Raw genomic sequence first — 25227 nt, forward strand, 5'->3', positions numbered from 1 at the left:
TGATCAAAAGCTTTATGTTGCAACCGGGGTATTTAACTTTTTGTATTTAATAAAAAGCCTTTGAAAATGCAATTGGTGGTGCTTTGTATTTGTTCTTCGGTTATAATAAGTTGTAGCCAACACAATAATGTAAAACCAGAGAACAAATGCAAAGCGCGTGCACACACACATACACACATACACACACACTAATCAGAAGCTTTCTGCTATAGTCGGGATATTCAACTTTTTGTATTTAATAAAAGGGTCCGGTTAATGTGTGCCCTAAGGACACATATTAAGCCATTTATTTATGGTAAAATTTTCTTAGGAATTGAAAAAACTATCAATACTTTTTCAATTTTTGAGAAATTTTTTACCAAAAATGAATAATTAATGTGTGCCCTTAGGGTGCTCTGTATTTGTTCTCCGATTATAATAGGCTGTAGCCAACCCGATAATGTAAACCCAGAGAACAAATGCAGAGCACACACACGTGTGTGCACGCACATGCGCGCACTCTGCATTTATTCTCTGGTTTTACACTATAGAGGGGCGTCAAACCAATCGAGGACTGAAAATGGTTAACTTCATTTAGGTCTTCCAAAGTGAATACCAAATGCTGCATAATAGCCACCTTCCAACTGAAAATTATTGCTGAGCCCTCTTAGCATAGTTGCAAAAGGTTCAGAAGCAGGTGAGGATACACTGCATGGTGTTGCTCTTCTTCGCAAATTTCATTCAAAGAATTTAAAATTCAAATTTAATGCCTTGAATTGTACAAGCCCTCAAGAACCATGTAAAAGTATCATAAAAGTTCACAAATTATTTTATTCTCTTAGAAAAACTAAGTTCCAAGAAAAAAAAGTTTGATTGTTCTGTTCATTGTCCAGCCTCTTCACTCACTGGGATTGATTGAGGAATTATTGAGATTTCATAGACAATTAGTATGGAAATGTAACTTGGTAGGATAATGCCAATTTCAGAATTACAGCAAATGATAAAAACATGTACAGAATACAATGATCATTTAACAGAATGTTTTCTGAAAAAAGCAGCAGGTTAGACATATCTGAGCTTCTTTTTAAAGACAATGCTGACAGCTGAGCCTACCAATGGCCAACTTGTTATAATGGCAATGTAAGCAAGCAACCATATGGAACACCTATTCTGTCGAGATAGCAGATCAAAGCATCTTTGGAAAGGAGAAATTGCATGAAGTGGCTTGACATCCTGGACACTAGTGGCATGTTTGGTGGTGTCTGCTATGACCGGGAAAGCATCATCCTTTGCTTTTGTGGTGCGCTCATCTTGTTTTGCATCAGAAACCATTTTATTATCTTTTTCATAATGAATGTTTTGCAGTTCAGATATTTCCTCTATTGAGTCATCTTTATTTTGCTCATTGCACATTGCAGCCACCAGTCCATCTTCTGCAATATTTACATAGGGACCCTGATCAATTGTGGAGTCCAATGCTGAATGTGGACCAGAATTCTGCATCTACAAGCACATAAGAATAAAGAAATTTCATGAGCATATATGGCCAGTAAATCGCATTTGGAAGAAAGAGAAGAACTTATTTTGATGAATTCTTGAAGATTATGTGCCTTAATACCAATAGTTTAAAAAAAAAAATTAAGGATCATCCAACATATATTTCACCTTCTTTTGTACATGCATATATGGGCTAGAGTGTAGAACATCAAGAAATTCCACAGTTGCTCTTACCCACCTGCAAGAAAAATTAGCAAACAATTCAGTTAAAAAAAATCCATACCCATTCCGGCTGCTTAGAGAATGACATTGGAAAAAACCATCAAAAGTTTGATGCAACAACAATCACACAAAAAATTAACTAAGCGTGATTGAAATCTCATTACAACAGACCACACCTAGACTCTCCCTAATATCCAACACAACCTACATCATCATGTAAACCCTACCAAATAAATATGGCAAAAAAAAAAAAAAGGTTTGCCTACAAGCTTGGAGCAATGAAAAATTCTAAACACCTAAGCAAAACATAGTCAAAGCTAGTGGTTTTGTGTTGGCAACCTAAATATACACATAAGCTGTTTTGAGATGATACTGATCATATTTTAAGGTGAATAAACTGAATCTTTGGAATCAATAATGGGGCCAGTTCAAGATTCTTTGGACCCATAAAACCTTCATGCACACCATCGCACCTAGTGAAGCAACCCATTTGACATCAGGACCAATCTCTTAACACAAATAGCAATCTGAGCTTTATGAGGCTCAAAAATTTATCATGTGGACTACTAATATACAATATCATGTGAACTGCTACTATACTATATCAAGTGGACTGCTACTATACTATTGGATATTAACTAAATGTTCTGAAAAATATTAATGTAATATCCTAGTAACATCAATAAAAATAATTACCAGAGGCCAGATGCAGTTATTCCTTCAAAGAATCCTAGATGTCCTCCATGCTTTGTGGTAGCCAACACAATATTTTTGTTTGCCCTGTTAAAGAATAAGTTTTAGAACAAGGGAATGACAGTATTATAAAGCACTCAGAGATACAACAAGAGCACATTCACCTGCATTCATCCCAAGGGATAGCTTCCCTTGTACAGACTGGATCATCCAAGGCACTGATACAGAGTAGTGGTATTGACACATTTCCCACATAACTAGCACTACTACAGCGCCTGTAGTATGTATCCACAGTCTGAGAAAGCAAGGTGATTCCTTTGGTCATAAAAGAAAGTAAACAAGAAAAGATAGATGATTATTTCAGGCCTAAGTACCTCAAATTTTCCAACAAGGCAGGTCGCATGGCAGTCAAAATCTCGAATAGAACGTGACTTTTCATGAACAAGAGATCACCCAAAAAAGAAACATTAGTTGAAACAGGATACATAACAGGTATATGCAAGACAGAACATTTAATGCCTATCTACAGGAAACATCATGTGCGTACTTTCCCTTCATGTAAAGTATGGTAGTTAAATCTTAAAGGAAGATATAGCATTAGATAAGTATTATGCTTACAACATTAGAAATGCAACAGCAGAAATGTTGAAACAAAGATGTAAAATTGAAGTTACAAAAACAGGCTGGTTACATATTTCCAAAATTGCTGTCTTGATTTCGAACTTTGACTTGGAGTAAAACAGATTTTATTCGTAAATTTCATCAACAATACAAAAATTACATTTTCCATCAAGGCAACGAGTAGTCTAATACATAAGATGTGAAGCTGTAATTATATGAGACTGTAAAAGAGGTGAAAATTGAAACTATGAACCAACAAACCTAATTATCATCAAGGTCAATTTTCAGTGATGAATTCATGTTTCTTATTTAGTTTATCTATTTCACCTTAAACTTCTAAGAGAAAGAAAAGAAAATTTTGAAATATATATCTCTAAGATGCAAACTCATGTGTTTTGCAAATTGCAATTTGCACAATACTTTTGTAACTTTCTTTCCACCTGTAGATATTACACATGATTAAAGCATGACAATATCCATGGGAGCAACCTGAAATGTGGTCAAAAGTGATTGACTTTTCACATTCTTATTATGAGCAATGATAATTGTAAATTCCAAGAGTAACTCAAACAATATCTGTGTACCAAGGAAAGTGTCATGTTATCAGTCTCACATGTCACATATGGGAATTAACTTGGTTGGATCATGAATAATTCTGTGTCACATATTAACATACCTATAAAAGAAAATATAAGAAGGGGAATCTGCATTTTCTAGGTCTAATAACTTGCTAGCAAAAAAATGTCTAATAACTTTTTTCCTGCATGGTATGCATTTCTAGTTTTACCAAGGACATAAGTCTTGAATATTTATGGAACTCTCATAAAATAAAAAATTAAATAAAAAAACTAAAAAAAAAAAATTTAGCATCCGTATGCCCATGAGGGAACGAAAAAAAAGAAAATTTTCAAGTTCAAAGGAAAGGAAAATTGAAAAATATGAAGTTCATCTCCAACAGTGCCTAAATATAGCATCAACTACTATAAGTTGTTCTTTGACTTCTTATGTTCACAAAAATGCTGATGCAGTCCAATACATAAACAAGTTAAATCTTATCAGAAAGAGACAAAGTCAACCTTTTTTATGCCTTCCCAGTTAGCAAGACGAGAATAGAGAGGCTGGTGTCTGCATGGAACAGTTAGAATTTCTCATATGAAATCCAGCAGCAAATAACAAACAGATACCATTACTAGTGACATCAAATCTTATATATATATATATATATAGGTTATATTCAACCCACACGTGTGTGGGGGGCTTAGGTTCAAGTTACTTCTAGCGTAATTTTTATCAATGTTAAACATTTAATAAATTTCTATTGGATTTGGATGTATCTTTTGACAAATCCACTATTAGATTGCATTGTCTCTTTAAACTCTCCATGTGCAAAATATCAAGATGATCAAAGATCAATAACTATCTCATCTATTAAAATTTTAAATTTAACATTTTATTGTACTTTAAATTATGCATAAAATATGAGTTTATAAATAGAATAGTAAATAACATCTTATAAATATAAAATTTGGCATGTGTGTTAATAATAACACAACAAAGAATACGTGTAAATTCAATGATGGGAGTCTCAAAATATTAATCCAATAAAAATTAATTAAGTGTGGTAACATAAATAAAAAGTTACAGCGGGTTTCATTTGAACTGGACCCTAACTAGTTTGTTGAGGATCCATAGCCAACCCCAAATTTTGGGACTAAGGCTTTTGCTATTATTGTAGGTTTCACTTGAACTGGACCCTATCTATATATGCCTGTGGGTGGATGTGTAAAGTAAAAAACTCTAGAGTTTACCATCCAAACCCAACTGTTTAGATTTTGTAGTGCATACACAATAAATAGTTAGCAGAGACATACAATTGTGCATAACCTTGAAGGCCAATAGTAAGAGCTCTATCGTAAAGCTTTTGCACCAGCCTGCGGCATATAAATCTGTCACCAATCTATAAAGGAGGGAAAAGGATATAGCATCGAGTTAGTTAATAAAGAATTAACTGACAAAATCAAATATATAATTTCAAGTTCTTTGTCAAAGTCATTGACTGCAAATTTTACTGTAGCTGATTTGACCAAATAATAATCCAATCAATACACCTTAACAAAAAAAAAAACCACACACACACACACACAAACCAATCAAACAGATGGATAGAAAAGCTATCCCATAACCAAATTTTGGTCTGTGGTCTTTCTTGCTTGGGATATACAATTTACCACATGAGGTTGTGAATTTCCTTAAAATCCATAGAAGTAAATCATTTTTGAAAATCTGCCTCAATCCATGCATCTCACTTGGTCAAACCAAGGTATGATTTTTTATTGGAAAGTTTTCCAATATAAGCCTTTTAACTAAAAGCCAGATGTTTTGTCACTGAGGATATTACATCCTCAGATAAAAAGCTATGTAACTCACCCACTACTGTTAGCACTATTGATGGTTTCAATTACACAGCTTTTAGGTAAGTAGTAATCACACCATAATCAACATAGGTGCCATGGAGACAATTTGGAAATGCTCCTTGAAGATCGCCACTATGAATCAAACTGGATGGTTACTTATCCTAGGTTCCTTGCTACTAACCAGCATCATCAGACAATTTGGAAATGCTCCTTGAAGATTGCCACTATGAAACAAACTGGATGCTTAATTATCCTAGGTTGCTTCTTTCTTTTTCTTTTTTTTTTCCCCATATAAACAGATCTAGGGTCCTCCCTACTAACCAGCATCATCATATAAATTAGCTGCAGTGAGATTCTTGATTGATATATATCCAAGAGTACAAGCACTGTTGTCCAATGACCCTACTTAAAATAACATTTACACACAGATCTAGGTTCCTCCCTACTGACCAGCATCATCATATAAATTAGCTGCCGTAAGATTCTTGATTGATACATATATATATATATATATATATATATATATATATATATATATATATCCAAGAGTACAAGAGCTCTTGTCCAATGACCCTACCTAAAATAACATTTACATCCGGTAACACGTTTGAAATTGTTAGCCTGAAGATTGAATTGTCAATAACTGAGTCTGTGGCTAGCACACCTTAGAATGTTTTTCCTCCAAGAATAAGTGTGCAGTCACTAAAGCCATCATCTAGGATCCTACAAGACGCACGCACACAAAAGGAGGAAAGGGAAACGAAGAAGAAAAACTTTGGACTCCATACCAATTGCACTCTACTCTATTGTTCTTGTTGGCCATTTTATTTATTACTGTGGAGATGGGCAAAGAGAAGTGTGTCACATAAAAGCATAACCTGTTGAGAGATTATAGTAGGGAAAAAACTGAAGAACAGGATAATGTTTTACTCAATGGAAGGGGAGAAAGAGTTTGATTCATGACAACTGTCAAGTACATGGTGTAGACATGAGAGATCTCTAACATAAAAGTATTGGTACCACTTGTAATGTAAAATTAATGTCAGTGACAGTCATTTTAAGTAAAACACTAACCAAAAGGTCCCAAGGAGAGCATATAGCCACAGCACCAGCAACAGGAACATTCTCTCCATCCTCCCCAAGATATTTTACCTGCAAACAAGTATCAAATTAAAGGATTTAACCTTAAAAGTAGAATGTCAGAAGTATATAATAAAATTTGGCTCAAACTAATGCTTCCAATGGTATACAGTTTCCAAGAGTGGCTATGCAGCATGTTGTCTATTACAAATCAATATTAGCAACCTTGAAGCAGACAGTGCCACATAAAGAAATTAAAACAATTCATCAAAACAACAAACAATGTTTAATAGACAAAACTCTATTGTTATTTAAAATAAAAAGCAATTCAATTCCATATTGTAGCGAGCAGTTCAGCTTGCAAAAAGTATAAATGACCAATCAAGAATGTAGTACTTTCTTATTTCACGGATAAAGTAAGAAAAGAAGAAAACAACTATGACTCTCAATGAACAGGTATTGCTAAACAGATTATTCTCCCTTAAGGACATGGGAAGATCAGAGGCACCCACCATCCACCTGATCAACCTAAAACATAAGAAAGGGCCCACTAGAGAGCTGGAGTGCCAAAGCAATGGGTGTAAAATAACTTGGTAGAAGAGTAAAGTAGGAGATCCTTTTCTACTTTGATTATCTAGCACTATCTTGGACCCTCTAGAAGTAAAGAAAAGAGAACAAAGCAAGAGTAAACGTGGGTGCCAATTTCAGAGAAATACTTCGTAAAAACATTAGGTATCAATTATTTCTATAAGAAAGTGAAAAAGCATGTGACAAAAACTCTACATGGAAAAGAAATTTTTTTTTTTTTTTGATAAATAACGAAATTTCATAAATCAAAAGACCCCGGTACACCGGGAGTGTACATGGAAAGTGTTACATCAAGATCGAACATTACAATGATCAAGCACTACAAAAAGATTCGAGCAAGAAAAAGAAGAGAAAGCAGAACACCAAGCAAACAAAGAGTGGAGGAGGAGAGATTTAATCTCAAGAATCAACCATTCCGTTCCCTCGAAGCATCTATTGTTCCTTTTCCGCCAAAGACACCATAACGCATGATGTGGGACAGCGCGCCATAGGTCTATATTGCGCTGTCTACCGAACAGACCCTGCCAAGATGCAAATAAGTCTGCAACACTTTGAGGCATCACCCAAATCACACCAAAAAGGCTCCAAACCATAGACCATAGCTCAAAAGCAATGGGACAATGAAGAAGAATATGGTTTACCGATTCCCCGCTTCTTTTACACATATAACACCAATCCATGACGAGGAGGGACACACTTATTCCACAGTCTATCAAGGGTCAAAATCTTGCCTAAGGCGGCAATCCAAGAAAAGAAAGCAACTCTAGGAGGGATCTTTGAGTGCCACACAAGTTTCCACGGAAAAAGGTTGTCAGGGATCAAGAAGAGGGATAAGTAGTACTCACTAACCTTAAAGCCCTTATTCTTTGTCGACTTCCACCAAAGTTTGTCATGCTCCACACCAGTAAAAGTCAAAGAGTGTATAAGATTCCAAAAAATATCAAATTGTTCCATCTCCCAATCTTGGGGCTCTCTATAGAATCAAAGATCCCAATGAAGCCTCTAATTAGGAAAAGACATGATATCTGCAAGATAAGAATCCTTGTTACAACTAAAGTTGTATAGTTCTGGAAATGCCTCCCGAAGAGTACAACCCCCACACCACAAGTGATGCCAAAGTTAAATTCTATTACCATTGCCAACTTTGAAGATGATGGATTTAAAGAAAGCTAGCCAGCCTTGTCTTATAGTTCTCCATAGACTAACACCATAAGCAGTTGTTACTTCTTTTGTACATCCAAAAAGTACAACCCCCACACCACAAGTGATGCCAAAGTAAAATTCTATTACCATTGCCAACTTTGAAGATGACGGATTTAAAGAAAGCTAGCCAGCCTTGTCTTCTAGTTCTCCACAGACTAACACCATAAGCAACTGTTACTTCTTTTGTACACCACCCCCTCCAGATATTCCCATACTTGATCTCGACAACCTACCGCCAAAGGTGGCTAGTCTCTATACCATACCTCCACAGCCATTTACTAAGGAGAGCTTGGTTAAATTTTCTCAAATTCCGCACACCCAACCCACCAGACGTCAAGGGGCTACACACTTGGATCCAATTGACCAGATTGAATTTATGGGACTCATCAACAACACCCCATAAAAAATCCCGTTGGAGTTTCTCAATGCGATTTGCAATATCCACCAGGATAGGAAAGAGAAATAGGTAATAAGTAGGCAAGGTTAAGAGAGTGCTTTTAAGTAAAGTAAGCTTACCACCTTTTGATAAATACAAACGCTTCCAACTTGCTAATCTTCGCTCCATTTTTTCAAGAATAGGGTTCCAGATTGTCCTATCCTTTAATTTAGCTCCCAACAGAAGTCTCAAATAGGTCATTGGCAGTGAGGATTGCCTCCACCCTAACAAGGCCCCCAGCTCACCCATATTTAACACATCACCATCCAGAACCAATTCGGATTTAGCCAGATTAATATGCAAACCTGACACAACCTCAAATGAAGATAAGATGTCTCTCAATTTAGTAATCTGACTAGGTAAAGCATCACAGTAAATTAGAGTGTCGTCCACAAAAAGAAGAAGAGACACCATTAAGGGGGTATGAGATCTAGGACCCACAGTGAATCCTGAGATATAACTAGCAAGAACAACCCCATCTAATAACCGGCTTAAAGCTTCCATAACAACAACAAATAAAAGCGGGGAGAGTGGATCACCTTCACGCAATCCCCTAGAACTCTCAAAGAAATCTTTAGGGCAACCATTGATCAAAACGAAAAATTTCACCCTAGAAATTCAGAACAAAATCCACTTCCTCCACTGCTCAGAGAACCCACATCACTGTAACATATGCATGAGAAAGTCCTAACTCACATGATCAAATGTTTTCTCCACATCCAATTTACATAAAACACCTAGAACTCCTGCCTTCAGTCTACTATCCAAGCATTCATTAGCAATTAAAACAGAGTCCAAGATTTGCCTCTTCAACACAAAGGCATTTTGGGTCTCAAAAATAATCCCAGAAATAACCCTTTTTAGCCTATTAGCTAGCACCTTGGATAGGATTTTTTAAATAGCACCCACAAGGCTAATAGATCTAAAATCTCTCACGGTAACAACATTAACCTTCTTTTGAATAAGAGCTAGGAAGGTAACATTAAGGCTTTTCTCAAAAACAGCCTGGGAATGGAAGTTGCCAAAGAGCTCCATAATTTCCTGCTTTAAAAAATCCCAACAAGACTGAAAGAAAGCCATTGAGAAACAATCTGGCCCCGAAGATTTGTCACCATTGCAATCTTTGATAACACCATAAACCTCCTCTTCTTCAAAGGGTCTGTCCAACCAAACTGCATCTTCTCCGGAAATCCTAGAAAATTCCACTTCATCAAGGATTGGTCTTTGCCCTTCATTCTCGAACAATCTGCAATCAAATCCAAATCGTTTAGATCTTTCCATAACTTGCTCATCCAATTTTCCACATTCCCAAATTCTTCCTCATTCCATTTCTTTAAATCCTACTTCAAAACTTTCAGTTTGCTTGAAACCCGAAAGCTAGGAGAGCCTCGAAATGTGTAGGATTCCCACCAAGATCTCACTCTGTCCACAAAACCATCTGTCTTTAATCACATGTTCTCAAACCGGAATGGCCGACTATCCCTCTAAAAATTTCCCCCTTCTACAAGGATTGGGAAGCGATCTGAAAGCAACCTTTGGAGTCGTCTTTGATGAATATTCGGAAAATGTTCTTCCCAATCTGAAGATAGTACAAACTTATCAAGCCTAGAACTCAAAGCCACCTCTCTAGAATTAGACCAAGCAAATGTACCCCCTTCCAAAGACAAATCTATAAGACCTTGTTCAGAAATAAAATCTGAAGAATCAGTCATAGTAGATGTGAAGGGACTTGAACTAGAGCGCTCTGGTGGAAATCTCCCTACATTAAAATCACCACCAAAGCACCAAGGCACACTCGACCAACTACGAATCCAGCCAGCTCCTCCCAAAGCAATCGTCGATCGAGATCAGAGTTTGGACCATAAATACTAGTAAAAGCTCATTCAAACTAATCCTCTACATTTTTTAATTTACATGAAACAGAAAATCGACTCACCGCTTCATCAACTTTTTCCATAGTCCTTCTATCCCACATCACCACGACCCCCCAGAAGCACTAATTGAGCCCAAATAAAGCCGATCTACATGCTGGCAACCTCACAAGCTTCGTATCTCTCTTCTGGATATGAACATTTTTGTTTCCTGAAGACAAATAAGATCAGCACCCCAGCTTCTAATCATATTCCGAACCCAGAGTCTTTCGTCTCTATCATTTAGCCCCCTAACATTCCAAGAGACTATTTTTAAATTCATTGAGGCACCACTAAATCTCGATCCCTAACTACACTACTTGACATAGCAGAGTCCTTCTGATGCAGGAGGCAGTGAGAAGACAAATTTCATATATCTTATTTGATTTTATGTATCAAGGGTAATTTTGTAATTTATTAAGATTCTATAATGGGCTATGCTTATAGTCTATTGGTTCTTACTTTAGTTTTATTATATTAGTTTTATTATAAGCTTGGTTATTTAGTTTGGGTTTAGTAGTAAAGCTCAAGGAGTCCAAGTCCAAGTCTTATTAGGGTTTTGAGAAATCCTAGTTCAACTAAGATTATGTATTAGTCTTCTATTTAAAGAGTTGTGATACTTTCTATTGAGTTGATTATTAATGAATGTTTTCAGGATTTAAGAGTTATGAAGCTTTCTTTTATGGTTTGTGTGATGCAACCTTCTCCGAGGTGTGATGCTGAGAAACCCTAGGTGTGATGCTTAGAAAGTCTAGGTGTGATTCCTAGAATTTATCTATTTTCTTTAATTTTACTATTCACGTTTACTGTTCACAGATCACCGTTCACAGCACAGGAACAGCCACCCAAACCTTGATTGTTTTCCTTTGTTTCATCCCCAAACCCTACTAATTCTTGTCCCCTTTGGAAACCCTATTATCCCACTTATTTCCTAGCCAATTTCATACCAAAACCTAACCCTAAGCCCTCAAAACAGAGGTAATACCAGATTTGCAAAACAAAGGTAATACCAGATCTGCCCCAACAGTTCTAAATCGGATTACCTTGTTCCCCCTTGTCCTACGTCACCTTCTCAAAATTCCAAGAGCTTAGCAAACTCTTTAATTCCCTACTGCCTTTGACACCCAGTTTGTTACCTTTTTTCTGAGATCTCTCTCCCTGCACAACAAATTTCTTCTTGGCCTCTTAAGGCTAAAAAACAACCCAGTAATTTCCACTTCAAAACCTTCCAAGGAAGTCCCCACAGATTTCCTAAACGCTTTAATTCAGCTAAGAACCCAAGGTGACAGATTAGTGGAAGCACCCTCAACCTCCAAATGGACATCAGGATTGGCCACGGTCAAAGGTTGCACAGACAGGGGCTCCTCCATTGCTACCCCTTGAATTATTTTCTCCTCTGTGTAATACCAATGCCAATACATGAAGCAAGAGTTGACAGCAAGCCTCAGAAAAGGAGATTGAAAATAGATGAAGGAAAAATTTTTATACATTCTCATGTCAAGAGAAGATTAATATTTTTTTTTTAGGATAAGTAACAAAATTTGCATCAACGGTTACTTTTTACAACAACAATTCAGGAGTACAGTTTCCACCAAAGTAATTGGCCTGAAAGCAATTCAGGAGTACAGTTTAAACGCTGGAATCTTTTTGTATTCTGTTATCCAAACATATGTTCACTATCAGCACTGAACCTAAAATCTGCCTCCCCACCTCAAATTTTTTTTTTTTAAAAAGTAAATAAGAAAATTCATTAAAAATCAAATACAGAAAGCACCTCCCACTCTCCCAGTACACAAATGCATTTTGTGATCTAAAAATTAGCTTTCCCACAACCTCTTCAACCATTTGGCCAACATCACTAGGATTTTGTAGAAGCTTCCCACCAAAATACTTGGCCAGAACTCTTCTATTTGAAGCTATTGGTTTTTTTTTTTAATAAGTATAATGAATGAAGCATTTAGGCTCTTCTCAACTCAAAGGTTTTCATCAACTACGGTCCTTTCAGAGTCTTCAAAATACCGGTTATTTAAAACATAAAAAAGCTTAACAAAGCTTTGTAACTACTGAGATGTATGTCCGTTTGTATTCATCTTTGAAGCTTAAAACAAACCTTAACAAAGCTTTGTAACTACTGAGATGTATGTCCGTTTGTATTCATCTTTGAAGCTTAAAACAAACCTTAACAAAACTTTATAACTATTGAAAAATTTAGAAAGTATACACTATTGAAAGAAAGCATTACATTTATATAAATAGATGACTAAATCTGTATAACCCTGATAGGACTTGGACTCCTTGGGCTTTGATAACCATGCCCAAACTAAATAACTAAACTCACAAACAAAACCCAATGACATAATCAAACCCCAAAATAAGACCCAAACAATAAATAATACAATCCATGTCTAGAAACGGGAAAATTACATAATTGCCTCTGATAGTTAAAAATAAATTAAAATGAAATTGGCTTCTCACTGCCTGCACAAACCATCCCACCTCTCACCTCCAGAGACAATTGAATGCATGATGCCAAGACTTCTTTAAATTTCTCTGAGACAATTGAAGATAACTTCTCACTGCCTGCACAAACCATCTCACCCTCTCACCTCTTGACAATGCCCCCTCTAACCTTAGCTCAAGGGACTTGACCTCAATATGAATTAGAGAAGATTAATAAAATTGATGACACTAGCTTCTCTCAACCCTGATCAAACTGTTCTAAGATGTTACAATTAACAATATCTAAATATACTTTTAAGTTTTACAGGAAAAAAATAGAAAAAGGAGAAAAGGTTTCAAATGGAACATTCATAGTGTATATTTAAATAAGCTTAAAATAATTATAGCACATTCAAGTAAGATACCAGAATATTGGCACCAATGCTAGTTCCAACAGCTAATAAAGGAGCCTTAGGGTATTCTTTATGGAGATGATTAATAACCACACGTAGATCCTCCGTCCATCCAGCATTATAAAAGCAATCAGACTGTAAAAATGGTGATAGAAAAAGCAAATAAGGTTAAACATTGTGAAAGGCTTTTACAGACATAAAAACAAAACAATCAGCTTCTCAAAGCTAGGTTGACACTGACCAGAAAAATATATGACAAGCTGAGAGTCAGTTGATGCATAATCAAAGATACATAAAATATGCATATATGAAAAATTCTCTTTATCTGTTTCCTTTTTTAGAGGTGTGCAACACTTTCATCAGAAGAGAGCAACTCGTAAACACCAAGTATGCAGATTTTAGAACCCAAAAATTATATTTATATATTTACAAGAAAAAAAAAAGCACTGATTTCAGATAAAAGGGGCGAGAAAGAAGAGAAAAGAAAAACTCACAGTTATTGAAACACCACCCAACCCTCGGTGATTGCTAATAACTACATTCCAGCCATGTTTCGCTGTATTGAAGGCAAGATGCTTTAAGTACTGCAATAGGTATCGTAAAGCAAGGTCAACAATATTAAACAATCCTCATATAAACAAACTCCTTTAACATGATGAAAGCTCAAAATAAAAAGAATACCGAGCATATTTAAGGCAAAGTAGATTTAATCCCGAATTATTGACAAGAAGAAAAGCATTAGTATCCTTTCTTCACTTTCACCTTTCATTTTGGTTATGAGATTTGTTTGGGATATATCTGATGCTTTCTTTGCAATGGGTAAATTGAATACAAATCAGAAAATTCAGCAAATGATCTCAATTTCCAAACAAACCTAGGGTTCCAATACCAAACTACCCCTCCTCTAATATGCCCAAATATGAGGCAACAGAAGCCTCCTTACCAATAACCAAAGAAGGCTTTTTTTAAACTGTCCTTTAGTTCATCATTCTTTTGATTTTCGCTCATCAGGCTCATTGTTAGATTTATGTGTGTGTGTCTATATATATATATATATATATATATATATATATATATATATATATATATATATATATATATATATTTTGTAAAGTTACACATTTTTTACACTATAGATTTATAAGAGATCTAATAGCTAAAAAAATACCATTAAATGTTATTACTTTCCATCTCATTCGTAATTAATACTAGCATTATCTCTCTCTCTCTCTCTCTCTCTCTCTCTCTCCTTATTTATTGTTTTTCACTTAATTAAATGGCATACCAGGTGTAACTTGAACCCATCTCTATCTATATATTTATAAATGTAAAATTTTATTGAGTTTCTAAACTTAATGAGTTGATGTTGCATTTCTTCCCCCTTTGCCTCTCCATTTTCTTCTTGGAACCACTCATTTTTTAAATTCCTTGTATTTGGGTTAGGGCAAAATTTAGGTACAGTACTTAAGTGTTGTTACTTAGATTTTCCCTCTTAAGATTCAGTCATGTGGCTGTACTTAACTAAAAATACACTTTCATCCAATGAGAAAAAAGTCACATAGCTGAATCTTAAGAGAGAAACCTAGGGAACAGCACCTTAGTATTACACCTAAGTTTTGTCCTTTGGGTTATCTCCCCCCCCCCCCTCGGCACTTGGGATATTATTTAGTACGAATCCCAAAACAAAAAAAGAAAGAATCACCAAAACCACAAATCTAATCAAACCTACATGTCATCCCTAACTACAAACTTGATATAACTTGAGAACAGATCCCAACAGACTTTGATGCTTTTCTGAAGTAGGAAAAGTTAAGCCCGCGGAGAAAAGGCCCTCTATTTCTTTTATTTATCTATGTTATTTTATTGTTTTATTGATTTATTATGCTTTTCGTATTTTACAAGGCCCTGTATAGCCCATAGCCTAGTAGTCCATTGTTGGTACTGTTGTCTTATCTATTTTATGAAATTTCATATCTAAAATTTTTCTTGAGCTCTTTTAGTGTAGCAATTGATATTCGAATGCTCCAACTTAAATCCTATCACCTTTTTCTTATTTTATTATTGAAACTTCTTCTTAAAAATGTCTGTTTAGATACAGCTTATTTTGCTGAAAACTGAAAATACTGTAGTAGAATAATTTTTAAATGTGTGAATAGTGTCGTGAGACCCATTTTAAAATTTTTTTTTTCTGAATAAAGTACATGTGGGTCTCGTGAACAGTGCACGGGACCCACTAAATAGTGCTCTATGTCTCCTCAAATGGGTGCAAAAAAAAAAAAGAGGAAACGCCAAACGTGAAATGCGCAGACACAATTAGCTGAATCCAAACATATACTAAGAGTCAATTTTCTTGAAAGATGACATGTTTGGCAAATTCATATCTGATCTACACTAGATCTAAGTTGTCCTCAATGCATTTTTTTTTTTGATAAGTAAGTTGTCCTCAATGCATTGTTTTTCATAAGCTTGAACATGTGGCTTTGGTGTTATGTGGAGTGAAGTAGTTGTAGGCAAATGTTATTGGGTTGAAGTATGGGAAAACATGTGACCAATTCCCTAATTAGGCTTAGTTAAATGTGATCTTTAACTTACAGTCCACCAAACATACTAGGATTACACACCATGTCTTGGTCCACTAAATGGTATTTACCAAACATACTAGTTATCCATCAACTTCCATAACTAAGTATCTACTTACCCGCAAACTAGCTACTTTTATTTCCATTTTAAAACTCATGACTTTCAACTATTGAAAAACTGTCCTGATTTAATGACTAAAAGAAGCCCAAACTAAAGTGAGTCAAGTAATATGAGCCTGAAGTGGATCCATGTCGCATGGGGCTTAAGTTTTTAAGACTTGATTGACAAGTAACTAGGAGACCAAGTCCTCTTAAAGCATAAGTTTGTGTTCTTTAACCAAAAAAATATATATTAATTTAATGGTGTATATGATGTTAGAATGATTTCATCTTTATTTCCCTTAAACTCTTCTTTGATGCATCCATTTTGAGCCCCAAAACCTGTAAAATCAAGCCAATCTTAATGGAAATTGAAAAAAATCAGATGTGTGATGTGTGACAGAAGCCTTAATAAGCTCTGATACTAATTTTGATGTAGGATCTTTAGGAATTCAACACTAAATTAGATTTATAGATGAGGTCTTGAAGCGCTCTTGAATAAGGTTTGATGTTTACGGGTTTAGGTAAAGAAAATATTGGATCTTGAATATGTTTGATGGCTATTTGGTATTAAAACAACTAATGGAAAGTGAAATAAAGAAAGATAAAACACTAGGTAATCACACCTACATTATCCTAAGTAATCAAACTTAGGTAGGATGATAGACAATTGGTTTGGGGTTAGGATAATCTTGAGGTTTCAAGTGGTTTCTTGAATCAAGAGTGCTAGGGTTTGGGTGTTTGAACTTCAAAATAATTAGAGTTTCAATTATGTCTTAAGTTTAGGGTTATTTTGATGTTTTAAGATGCAAACTCCATAAGAATTTGAGATAAGCAAAAGAATGAGCCTTTAGAGAGAATTAGAGAAACAAGAAGGAAACAATACCTTGATCTTCATTATATGACTTCACATGATTACAATGCCTTTTTTACACACATCTTGCCTCATTCTCATTGGCTATTACATGTGTCACTCCTATTGGCTCATGCCCAACTAACTAATTAGACCTGCTTGAATGAATTTCCACATGTGCTCAATGTGTTACATGTGCAACGTCTAACTAACTCCTAACAAACTGAGCAAGTAGTTTGAGTTTTTTCACTAATTGAGATAGTGAGCTGAAATTTATAGTGGGGTACTAAGATTGGCGAAAATACAATGTTGGTCCCTGAGGTTTACCTAATAAGTGCTTTTAATCCCTAAAGTTTCACGAGCGCTATTGGTCCCTAAAGTTTGAAAAATGAGCATTATTAGTTTTTCTGTTGACTTTTGTTAGCATTTTTGCTTACGTGGCTAATGAGACAATGACGTAACATTTTTTAAGTGATGTGGCAGTAATTTAATATTAAAAAATTAAATGCATATCTCATTAAAAGGCCAACTCACCCAAACTGACCAGTCACCTAAAAGAGTCCCAATAAGACCTCTCTTGCCCTGCCATCCGCTGTCCCTGTATTCTGCCCAGCCACCCATGGTGCCACTATCCCCAACAAATTGGAGGTCCTCCAAAAGTTCCAGGATGCTATGGAATTTTCTCGTAAAAATTTCATCTTGACATTGATTTGTTATTTCTAGTGTGGGTCTCCATTCAAACTTTGAAGTAAAATGCCATGGGGTGTGTGGGTCATCGAATCTTAGTTTTAAGTTATTACTAGTGTGGGTCTTTATTTTATTTTATTTTTCTTTTAGTTATACGGTATCAAGTTAATGTTCAAAGTTGAATTTAAAAAGCTTAAACTGTGGGGGGTATGTCAAATTTGAAGCAATAGTGTAGTGTCAATATCTTAAGTCTTTTTATTACTTTTCAAGCAAAATTTGCTTCATTTTGTGGTGATGTAAGTGCAAAATTTCTTCTTGTTGTTGCATATAGCCAAGAGATTCGAGGACGTGGTGTTCACATCCTGATCTTTGGAAGTCTTGTTGGGGATGGTGGCGCCGTTGGTGGTCAGACTGAGGAAGGGGACGGTGGCTGGCGTACAGGGGTTTTGGGACTCTTTAGGTAACTGGTCAGTTCTACTGAGTTGGCTATTTTGTTAGGATATGCATTTAATTTTTTAATATTAAAAAACTACCATGTCACTTAAATAATGCCACTTTATTGCTCCGTTAGCCACATAGGTAAGAATACTAACGGAAGTTAATAGAAGGATCAATAATGCTCATTTTTTAAACTTTAGGGACCAATAGCACTTGAAACTTCAGGGACCAAAAGCGCTCGCTAGGTAAACTTAAGGGATTGACATTGTAGTTTCGCCTACTAAGATTCATCACCCAAGATCACCAAACTTCAGCAGGAATATCAAGCTCCCATAATAATAACTTTCACTGGTTTCCAATGCAATAATCCATCTACTGTAGCTTGTAATTAATGTCGATTCAGTAATTCCATATGGAGCATACCAAATCAAACAAGTTGATATGAAAAATTGTATTCCTATACTAAAAGGACCAGAGTAACATTGGTAAGCACTTGGAGTGCGTAATTACAAACAAGAGTGGAGGAGTAAATACAGAACTTACAGCTGACGATGAATCACTTGTTAATCCAGGAACCACTACCATGATAGGAGTAGTTTCATCTCTAGAAATAGAACTATTCATGTGTAAAGCACCTCCTGAAACTGTAAAATAATTCAATACCTGAATCAGAAAACTATAAAGGTTTACCATATCATTAACGTAAGTCATGAGTGTTGTAACACCACACAAGATCAGAATGTTGCAAAAAAAAAAAGTGAACATGCCCTAACAGCTAGTTATCTAAGCCGACAAGAATGTACCAGTTACTTTGGATATGTTAATTGTAGGAATGATAGAAAATACAGCTAAGAATTAAAAATATAACCAAGCAATTATCCATAAATCAACAATAGAAAGCAAGAGTGTACAGAATGTAAATTCATCTTTTGGGGCGCCCAGGGGGGGGGGGGGGGGGAGGAAACGCACACAGCAACAGAGAACTCAATAAATGCAGTATAAATTTCAAAGTTGACATGTCCTTCCTATATAAAGGTTACAGATTGATGTAATGCTGAAATGTAACTATTACAACTGTATAGTACAGACCTCCATGGTCCATGCATCATCATCATATAGATTAATTATATATTATTTAGCAACCTTCTGGCACCTCTTGATTCAAAAGATTTGTATCATTCACTGAATCAAAAGCTTTGACTATATTGGAATTATATAATAATTACTTTTATTGATTAAAGGATCCAAATGCTCAAAATAAGGACCACCATTCAGCAATAACATTATCTTGCAACCATGTTAATAATATAAACTTAAAAGGTCGTACCCAATACACAAAGCACCCACTTTTGTGGAGTCTAGGAAAGGTGATTGGAATGCAATCTTACCACTAATTTTTGTTGGAGAGGCTAATTCCCAAACTCCAACCTGCAACTTGTCACTTTTGGTGGAAGGCATTTGCCATCGCACCAAGGTCTGACCTCTTAATAATATAAACCTAGCCAAGAAAAAAAAGATAAAGATGATACCTAGAAATGCTTGCACCAGTCCACAAACAAATGGCTTTCCAAATATAAAATGGAAATGGAATTCATTGCCCAAGAAAGGAATAATACCTCCCAGTATCAGGTAATAATATCATGAAATATCAAAACACATACACAAATAAAAGAACCATAAAAGACTGGACAGATTAATAATAAAGCAGGTTGTATTCTGAAGACGTAAAGTAATCTAAAATAAAGAAAAGAAAAAAAAATACATGTTTTTTTCTCCAAAAGATAGATTGTTAATGAGATGCAAAATCTGAATATATAGGAATTATGCATATGCTTCCCAACTTGAGACATTTAATCACATAAAACAAGTACCAAACCTACTATGCATGCACATGTGCATATGTATACATAGATAATCAAACTATCAAAGTCACTAACTTAAAGTTGAATGTTTCATATTTACCATCAGATTTCATTAGCCAATCCAGAGCAATGGTTCCACCGTCAGAAGTATAAAACAGTTGTCTGAGAGAGAGAGAGAGAGAGAGAGAGAGAGAGAGAGAGAGAGAGAGAATATTTGTTAGATAAAACCTCAGATCAAAATTCAATACACCAATTGTGATGCTTACATCATATAACAAAAAGTGAAACCCTAAAGATTTTAAAACAAAGGGAAACTTTAACCCAAAGCCAACAAAAGAAAAGGGAAATGACTAGTGCACACAAGCTATTGCACAAAAAGTTGTGTAATAATTTTTTATACATAAATCGTGACTTCAAGTGACGATTTCGGTTTTAAAAAAAATTTACACACAACTTTGTGTGTAAAAGGCTGTGTGTAATAAACATTGCTAAAAAAGGGGGTGGGGGGGAAGAAAGCAAGGAGGGGGACACAAAAGAAAACATATCCATGAAACAAATAGCATCGCATCTGTTACTACAGATGCAACATAGAAAATGTAATTGGAATAATTTTATCTACCCAAACAAACAAATTGATAATATTTCATTAAAGAAAATGCATCAAGGAAGCAACAGGGTTCCCATACTACTAATGTGAAAAATAAAAAATGTAGTGTACTGTCTCAAGATGAGCACGAGAAGAATTTAAGGAATGATAGAGAACAATGAATATGAGAGGCTTCTCATCTACAAGTGATGGTAAGTTTTTAACACCTAATGAACCAATTGATTTATCTCTCTTACCCCATACCAAAAGAGATGGAAGTTTGCAAATATTAAATGAGACGAAACACACATAACAGTTGTAAAATGTCTTTATGACTTCTTTGTGCTCCTTTGCATAGAGAAGCTTTACTTATACAGATTTTTCTTATTCAACAAAAAAAAAAAAAAAGGGTTCTTTTCTCTTTTTTTTATAAGAGAATAAAAGGTGGGTTCACATTTTGTAGTGTGCATTAATTAGTATCCATTTATATTTTGACTTCAACTAATATTAAACTCTTCCCTTGTTCAAAGGTTTAAAATCTGTGTTGTATATCCAAGAGTTAGGCTTGTGCTATGTAACCAAGAGATAGACTTTTTTGGATATACACCACAATCAATTTTTTTAAGTTCTTCTCCTCTCTCTCCCCTTGTGTGTGTAAAAATACTTAGTATTCAAAAAAAAAAAAAAAAAAAAAAAAAAAAACAACAACAACAACAACAAAGTTGTAGCCCCAAAATCCTTAAAAAACTAATTAAAGTTGACCACATGTATTCTTCTAATTCTTTTTTAATAATACAATAGGATTTTAACTTATGATGTCTGCTCTATAATAATTGCCCTACAGACCAAACTAAGACACCAATTTGTTTTTGGTGTAGTGCGGGTTCGAACCTCATATTTCATATCTCTTTTTCGACGAATAAGGGACTTATCAGTTGAATTAATTGGTACCCAATGTATTCTTCTAATTCTAAAGTACCTTATTGATCAGTTTTGTCCAATACTTATACAAGCAAACACTAAAAAAGAACGCAAAAACCGTACCTAATAAAACAATCAAAAAAAAAAAAAAATTATGCTACAAAAAGCTGAACCAAAAACATAAACGAATAAAAAGAGTTGATGAGCACCTTCTGTAGCTAAAAACAGGAGGCCTCCCATTGAAATTGAGAAAAACAGTCTGTACATGAGGACTAGATAGCCATGGCGTCGCACAATACCTGCATTGTTTGATTCCATTGCCATTGAATTCCCGAGAAAAACCCAAGCGAATTGAATAAAAGGAAAGGAAAGGAAAGGAGAAAGAGTTATAGTTTAGTTGGTACCGGCCACGGAGAACGCGGCACTTGGAAACGACGCCGTCGTAGATGACGGAGCAAGGGTTGTAAGTAAAGCAAACGGGATGGCCTCTGAATCCGGAAAACAAGTCGTGGAGGAAATGGAATTCCAAGAAATTGTAGAGAAACACAAGGGAGAGAATGAGGAAGGCCAATAAGTAGTGCCAAGAGGGTATTAATGTTAGCGCCTTCAACAATAGACCGTACGGATTGGCACCCATGCCTTGCTCTTCTATTTCTACTTGTGACCGATCCATCACCAATATCAAATGGAAAATGGAAAATGTGAGTTAAGTAAGGTAAGGAGGGGAGAGGAGGAACCAAGATAGCCAGAGACAGCGCGGTAGTTTCGAAGTTGGAAATTGAGATGTGGGATGTCAACTTATATGCTCACCAAGTCACCATACTTCTAAGTATAGCACTGTACGTATTAGATTAATACGTTAATCAATTTTTTTTTTATTTTATTATAAGCCGATATTGAATTTTAAATCTCTTATTCAACAGACTTTATCGGTTGAACTAATCAAAACTTACTTGTCACTTAAGATTTGATGTGAAAATAACATTTTCTCAAAAATTATTGGATCACATAAAAAAAATACTACAACTTTAGTTACAATTATCCACGACAAATTGTGAGTAAATTTGACCAATTAAAGTAACATTTAAAACAATTATAGTCTCCAAAGTAAAATAGTAACATTTAAAGGCCTTTTATATATGCACTATGGTCCGTTTCTTTAAAACCTTCTCCCCTCTCCTTGTGTGTTAAAAAAAATCATAGTCAATTAAATAAGATAACTGTGGTAAAAATTATATCTTTTTATATGGTTCTAGAATTACTATAGCTTTGGTTGCCAATGGACAAGTTACTAGTTACAAGTGTGGGGTGAACCAACCGTATGAACGAAGCGATTAATAGTGTGCTGCCCAATTTGGTACATTCCGGCTTGCCTTTCAAGGATTAAAAGCAATATCATATAGTTTTGTTTTTTTGAATAATGTTAAAAATACAAACTATTTTACAGAAATTTTTACAAACTGCTGATATGGTGAATAATTATTGATAAATGAAAAAGTGATATTAATAATAGGCCTAGATGAAAACTAATAAAAGGTTGATCACATCAACAATTAGTAAAAATGTTATAAAATAGTTTGTGACTGTAATATTATTCTTTATAAAAGATATTATCATATGGTTTAAGTTGAGTCAAATGGTTCCTTTCCATGCCTTCTTGTGTGTGTGTGTGTGTGATGGTTTCTTTCCATTCCTTTTTTTTTTTTTTTTTGAATGGTTCATTTCCATGCCTCAAATGTATGGATGGAGAAATGTGAGACTTCAATTCAAATTCCAAGAAAAGAGGGCCCTTGTGACATTTGTTAATTGATAATTTTAGAAAAGTTTTAAGACTACTTATATGATAAATATAAAAGTTGTCGAAAAAATCAATTGTTTTTTTTTTTTTCATATTCGAAGTTTCTAAAAATATTATGACAAAAGTACAAAACTAACCCTCTAACTTTCAAGGTTTTTCATTTCAGTTTTCTAATTTTAAGTTTTGTCATTTCAGTCCTCTAACTTTCAATTTTTTTCAATCTAAGTTTCTATTAGAACTCAGTTAAGATTACCGTTACCCTTCTTTTTTTTAAAAAAAAAATTCGGAATTAAAAGAAAAAAAAAGAAAACATTTTAAGGGGAACAATGTCCTTGTTCCCCTTAAAATGCAACTAAATGAATGAATAAAGAAGATAAAGAGGAAAAGGACCTTGCAGGGCCAGTTTTCGCGATAGAAGTGGCAGATGGCGTGATTGCTGGCCTTGACGGTGGAGAAGAAGTCCTTCTTGGAGAAGATGTCGGTCTAGCCGCCATGGCCGAGGGAGATCCAACGGCTCCGCTTCTGGGCCATCTTCTTCATCTGCTGGAGCCTCCTTTCTCTAAGCGACTCCAGATCGTCGAGGTTAAGGTGATCCAGTCGTCTAGCTTGTCCTCTATGGCCTTTGCCACCGCCAGTCAACGTTCCCCTTAAAATGTTTTCTTCTTCTTCTTCTTCTTCTTTTTTTATAGATTTTTATTTTTTTCTTTTAATTCCAAAATTAATATTAAAAAAAGGTAACAGTGAGTTTAATGGCAATCTTAACTGAGTTCTAACGGAAGCTTGGATTGACAAAAATTGAAAGTTAGAGGACTGAAATGACAAAACTTGAAATTAGAGGACTGGAATAAAAAACGTTAAAAGTTAGAGGGTCAGTTTTCTATTTTTACCAAATATTTTTTTATAAGATATTATCATATGGTTTAAGTTGAGTCAAATGGTTCCTTTCCATGCCTTCTTCTTCTTTTTTTCTTTTATATATATATGATGGTTTCTTTCCATTCCTTTTTTTTTTGAATGGTTCATTTCCATGCCTTAAATGTATGGATGGAGAAATGTGAGACTACGATTCAAATTCCAAGAAGAGAGGGCCGAATGACATTTGTTAATTGATAATTTTAGAAAAGTTTTAATACTACTTATGATAAAAATATAAAAGTTGTCAAAAAAATCAATTGTTTTTTTTTTTCATACTCAGAGGGTGTTTGGTAGAATAGTTTGAGATGAGATTTTTGTAATATTTTGAAATACGTGTAAGTGAAAAAGTGTGTGAAAATGCTAGTAATGTTGTTTAAAATGTAAAAATGTGAGTTTGGGATGGGGTACCAAACAGACCCTCAAAGTTTCTAAAAATATTTCTTAAACCAGTGTTCTTAGAATATCTATTAATTTTTCCCATATAATGTATTTCTTACCGGTTCAAAAATAATATTATTAATAATAAGAAAAAAATGATTTTACTAAGATTTTATAAATAAAAATAAATAAGAACCCAAGAACTGACCATGTAATATTGATAAAAGGTGATGTTGCCAAAGATGAAGAGAAGTTAGAGTTCTCAGTGACTTCGCCCAGTCTACAATCAACAAGACTGGTACTCTCTCCTCCTCTCTCACAATTCCATTTTAGCCAACAATACCGACAAATAGTTTAGAACTCAAGCCCAACTACACAACCAATGGAAATCAACAACACCAATACTAGATGCAAATCTTGTCCAAAAAATCACAATTAATAAAAGTAAATAAATAAATTCTTAAACCCATCAAAGCCAAATGCAAATCTTAACCAAAATTACATGCAAAGGACACATAGCCAATATAGGAAATAGCATAGTTATCGAAACTAAATCAGAAGTTGACCAGGTTGAAGGATTGGTTAACTGGTTTAGTAGTTCAACCAATCACTAGTT

General features: G+C 34.8%; 1 protein-coding gene across 1 annotated transcript; it reads right to left on the reverse strand.

The window, feature by feature from the left end:
* Nucleotides 1–784: 784 nt before the first annotated feature.
* Nucleotides 785–22293, reverse strand: LOC142631546 (embryogenesis-associated protein EMB8). Its single transcript, XM_075805758.1, has 14 exons — nt 21925–22293; nt 21730–21819; nt 20114–20175; nt 18695–18795; nt 13990–14079; nt 13508–13630; nt 6501–6578; nt 4884–4969; nt 4089–4137; nt 2766–2822; nt 2556–2686; nt 2395–2478; nt 1645–1714; nt 785–1482 (listed from the first exon to the last, which is right to left on the reverse strand). The coding sequence occupies exons 1-14, from the start codon at nt 22191–22193 to the stop codon at nt 1042–1044; spliced, it is 1731 nt and encodes a 576-aa protein (XP_075661873.1). The 5' UTR covers nt 22194–22293; the 3' UTR covers nt 785–1041.
* Between the last annotated feature and the right edge of the window lie 2934 nt (nt 22294–25227).

Source organism: Castanea sativa, chromosome 1 (genome assembly GCF_040712315.1).
Source record: "Castanea sativa cultivar Marrone di Chiusa Pesio chromosome 1, ASM4071231v1".
Taxonomy (NCBI): domain Eukaryota; kingdom Viridiplantae; phylum Streptophyta; class Magnoliopsida; order Fagales; family Fagaceae; genus Castanea; species Castanea sativa.

What these genes read in the sequence shown, in the direction of transcription:
- LOC142631546 (XM_075805758.1), bottom strand. Translation starts at nt 22,193, where the DNA reads ATGGATCGGTCACAAGTAGAAATAGAAGAGCAAGGCATGGGTGCCAAT. An exon ending in TTGGCTAATGAAATCTGATG is followed by an intron (nt 18,796 to 20,113) that starts GTAAATATGAAA and finishes ATTATTTTACAG; the next exon opens with TTTCAGGAGGTGCTTTACAC. An exon ending in GCATTGGTGCCAATATTCTG is followed by an intron (nt 6,579 to 13,507) that starts GTATCTTACTTG and finishes ACTTGTTTGCAG; the next exon opens with GTAAAATATCTTGGGGAGGA.